The sequence below is a fragment of the Priapulus caudatus genome, unplaced genomic scaffold, assembly GCF_000485595.1.
Source record: "Priapulus caudatus unplaced genomic scaffold, Priapulus_caudatus-5.0.1 Scaffold1471, whole genome shotgun sequence".
Lineage (NCBI taxonomy): Eukaryota > Metazoa > Priapulida > Priapulimorpha > Priapulimorphida > Priapulidae > Priapulus > Priapulus caudatus.
The window spans coordinates 64,526-67,741 of NW_014578532.1; the positions used below are offsets into that span (position 1 = coordinate 64,526).

The following is a 3,216-nucleotide window of genomic DNA, read 5'->3' on the forward strand; positions in this document are numbered from 1 at the left end:
GGAATATCTACGTAGAATTCACGTTTAGATTCCCACGTTGAACATCTACGCAGAATTTAGGCTTGGATCTCCACGTCGATTTCAACGTGGAATTCACACTCAGAATTCCACGTCAAAATTCATGCACGAAATCACACGTAAAATTTGACATTTTGCGCGAACGCAGACCCAGCCACCGCGAGCATCTCACCTCAGAGGGCTTGGCCTTGCATTGTTCGGGTAACCGTAGCAACGCGCGTTCGTCCAGGCGCGGTATGCGCAGCCTCACGTCGACGCCCCGCGCGCCGCGGCCGCGAACCAGAGCTCCGAACAACGACGCAGACGTCTGCAGCATGTGCCGCGAGGGCGCCTCCGCCGCCGTGCGCCCCGCGAACAGGTCGCGCCCCCTGGCGTCGGTTCCGGGCGACGCGGAGAAGACGCGCGGGTCGTGGCGCGGCGTCCAGTCACTGGAGATCGGCACTCGCTCGAATATCTCGCTGAAACGCAGATGTGGAGACGAGGTTATTGTGGGATGGGCTCCAAGAGACGTTAGCGATCTCATACACTACACTGCACTACACCGCACTAAGTATACACCACACTACACTTCACTCTACTAAGTGTAGACTACACTGCACTGCATTGCACTACAATACACTACACTACACTACACTACACTACACTACACTACACTACCTTGGCCACCTACCTTGGATAGTGCATGTACTCGAGAGGGTCGCAGTAGCGTCGGCTGCATGCATCTCCGTAAAGCTGCTGCGTCGTGTGGGGCGCGCCCGCCGCCTGCGCAGACGCGCACAACAAACATTACTCACCGAGTACAGGCCGAAAGACAACGAATAAACCGCATCATTTGTCACCGTGGATGTCGTCACACTGTGTAGACAGGCCAACAGACATTATACGGCCAAAGACTTATACTGCATACGACGTTGTTTGTACAACAAGCTCCTTGACAACATGATACTGTGTGTATTAAGATCAAAGAAGAAGAAAAATTAAAGTCATTACGTCACTGTAAATAGTAAAACTAAAAAAAATAGGTCCACTTTTTCCCAAAATGTAAGTAATTCTGTTCACGTTTTATGGTTAAATTGCTGCATTATACTTCCTATTTGATTATATTGTTCAATGTAAACATACACTCGTGACTCATACATAGCCCATAGCAAGCAATTAATGTCAGGATCATAATATCAAATCGGCCAGGTTTTTTGGATTTTTCACTAGTTGAGAAACAATCTTATCAGGTAAGAAATTTGACGATACATTTAGTCCCGTTAGTACTTACTTTTAATGTAAAAAAAATGGCAACAAATTTTTTTTACAAATATACACCATAGAAAATTCGTGATGTAGTCAATTTTAGCAGAATGTTCACCTCACACGCGACGAGTCTGGGTAGATGGTCGATGATGTCACCGCTCCCCTCGTCCGGCCGTGCCGCGCCGCCCGCGTCCGTGTTCCTCAGCCTCAGCAGCATCCGCAGTATCGCTGCATCCTCATCTCTCACACTGCATGGCTTCCCTGCGAGCGAACAACACAGATATCTCGCTAGAGGCTTCATGCCAGAGTGTAGGTATAGCTACCAGGGTTTTATTTCAGGTTCAGATAATTTTGCTAATTAAAATGTCAAACGAAATTACCGGCATGAGTTGTGCTCTGCCGAGCGGTATAACAACCAGACAAGTATCAAGAATAAGGTATACCATGGTGTGCTCTCTACCCAGATGAACGTCCCGCAACCAGACAAGCATCAGGAACACGTATACCATTGTGCGCTCTGAAGTTCTAGCATCCCAGGAAGCAGTTAGACTAGACACGCGCACACAAATACATGTATATATATGTCACATATGTGTATATATATATGTATATATATATATATATGTATGTATATATATATGTATACATATACATATATGTGTGTGCGTGTGTATAATTATGAGTATACCATTGTGAGAGCTGCATAGCTGTGCGAGGCATTCCTCCAGTGAGTCTGCCTGATCAAACAGCCTCTCCTGCCTCAGCTCAAACGCCGCTCCCAGCAGCGTGGCGACGGCTCCTGGCTCCTCCTCCCCACCGCTGCCACACGTGACCCCTCCTCCTCCTCCTCCTCCTGCAAGGCCATAATAAACATCTTGTTTGTCTGCCCTCACCCGACCGACGCGCCAAAAAGGGGCCCGCCCCCGCACTCAAAAAATTTTGATTGAATAATTTCATCGGATCTCTATAGTTTACATGCTAATAAAGTTTATCTCAGTTAGATCCAACTTAATTTGGATCTAACTGAGATATACTTTATAAGCATCAAAATTTTTTATTGATCTTTCTTTTTTTCTTTCTTTTTAACAAATTGTATCACTGTACATTATATAAATCTGTAGGCGATACATTATATGTACCAAGCAAAACAAACATTCAACATAAAAGGTATCTCCACACAAGCCCACCCCAGCATGTAGACACAATATGCTCCATTTGTAAAAAGACCCCAGCCCCTCAAAAAAAAAGAAGCCGACCTACCTACCCAAACTTTTCAGCCTGGGTCGGGTGAGGGCAAAGAAAGATTTTTCAATTGTGGCCTCAGTGAGCAGCAACTTCATGCAACAGGAACAACAAAACGGCAAGCGATGATACAACAATTCTATTAGATGTTTATGTTGAATTTATATATATTCGTGTCAGTTCCTCTGGGATATATATTCTCTCAATAAATTAGTAATTAAGTAGTTAGATTTCTTGTACCTTCAGCTCTGAGAGGCCCCGGAAGGCACTGGAAGAGCTTTCTGTATAGCTTAGCTTTCAGTCCCTTCACGCGGAGTGACCTTTGACACGTCCTCAAACGCCGGGAGGGATACGCATTCAAGTCGATGTCGCGGCGAAGACTCGTACATTCTTGAGCGCCGTCCTCGCTGCCAATTTTGCGACAGAGATCCGCAAACAGATTCGTCAAGCTGGACTCGAAGGTCATGTTGACGCAAGCTAGCCGCTACCAGGCGGCGCCACCGTCGAACTGTTGCTCACGACTCCCGCCACTGCTGCCCTGATGTCATGGAGAGAAGGGAGCGAGCGATTCAGTCGTATCGTATAACAGAAACAAACATGCAACAATACGCTCGACCTGATATTAGAGCATGTTAAATGATAGCTCTATAGTCCTACAGCCCATAGTTGGCCTTACTGCCGCTGAGAGGGTCTATGTCCCCCAGGGTACTA

At 46.5% G+C, this 3,216-nt stretch overlaps 1 protein-coding gene across 1 annotated transcript in view; it reads right to left on the reverse strand.

Moving 5' to 3' along the window:
* The window catches only part of LOC106816738 (gamma-tubulin complex component 6-like), a 24,076-nt gene extending 21,039 nt beyond the window's left edge, over positions 1-3,037 (reverse strand). Inside the window, exons 1-5 of the mRNA XM_014821356.1 lie at positions 2,746-3,037; positions 1,952-2,116; positions 1,379-1,524; positions 689-780; positions 191-476 (exon numbers count right to left, since the gene is read on the reverse strand). Of these exons, the coding sequence (XP_014676842.1) occupies positions 191-476; positions 689-780; positions 1,379-1,524; positions 1,952-2,116; positions 2,746-2,971 (915 nt within the window). The 5' untranslated portion in view covers positions 2,972-3,037. The remainder of the gene's footprint in view (positions 1-190; positions 477-688; positions 781-1,378; positions 1,525-1,951; positions 2,117-2,745) is intronic.
* Between the last annotated feature and the right edge of the window lie 179 nt (positions 3,038-3,216).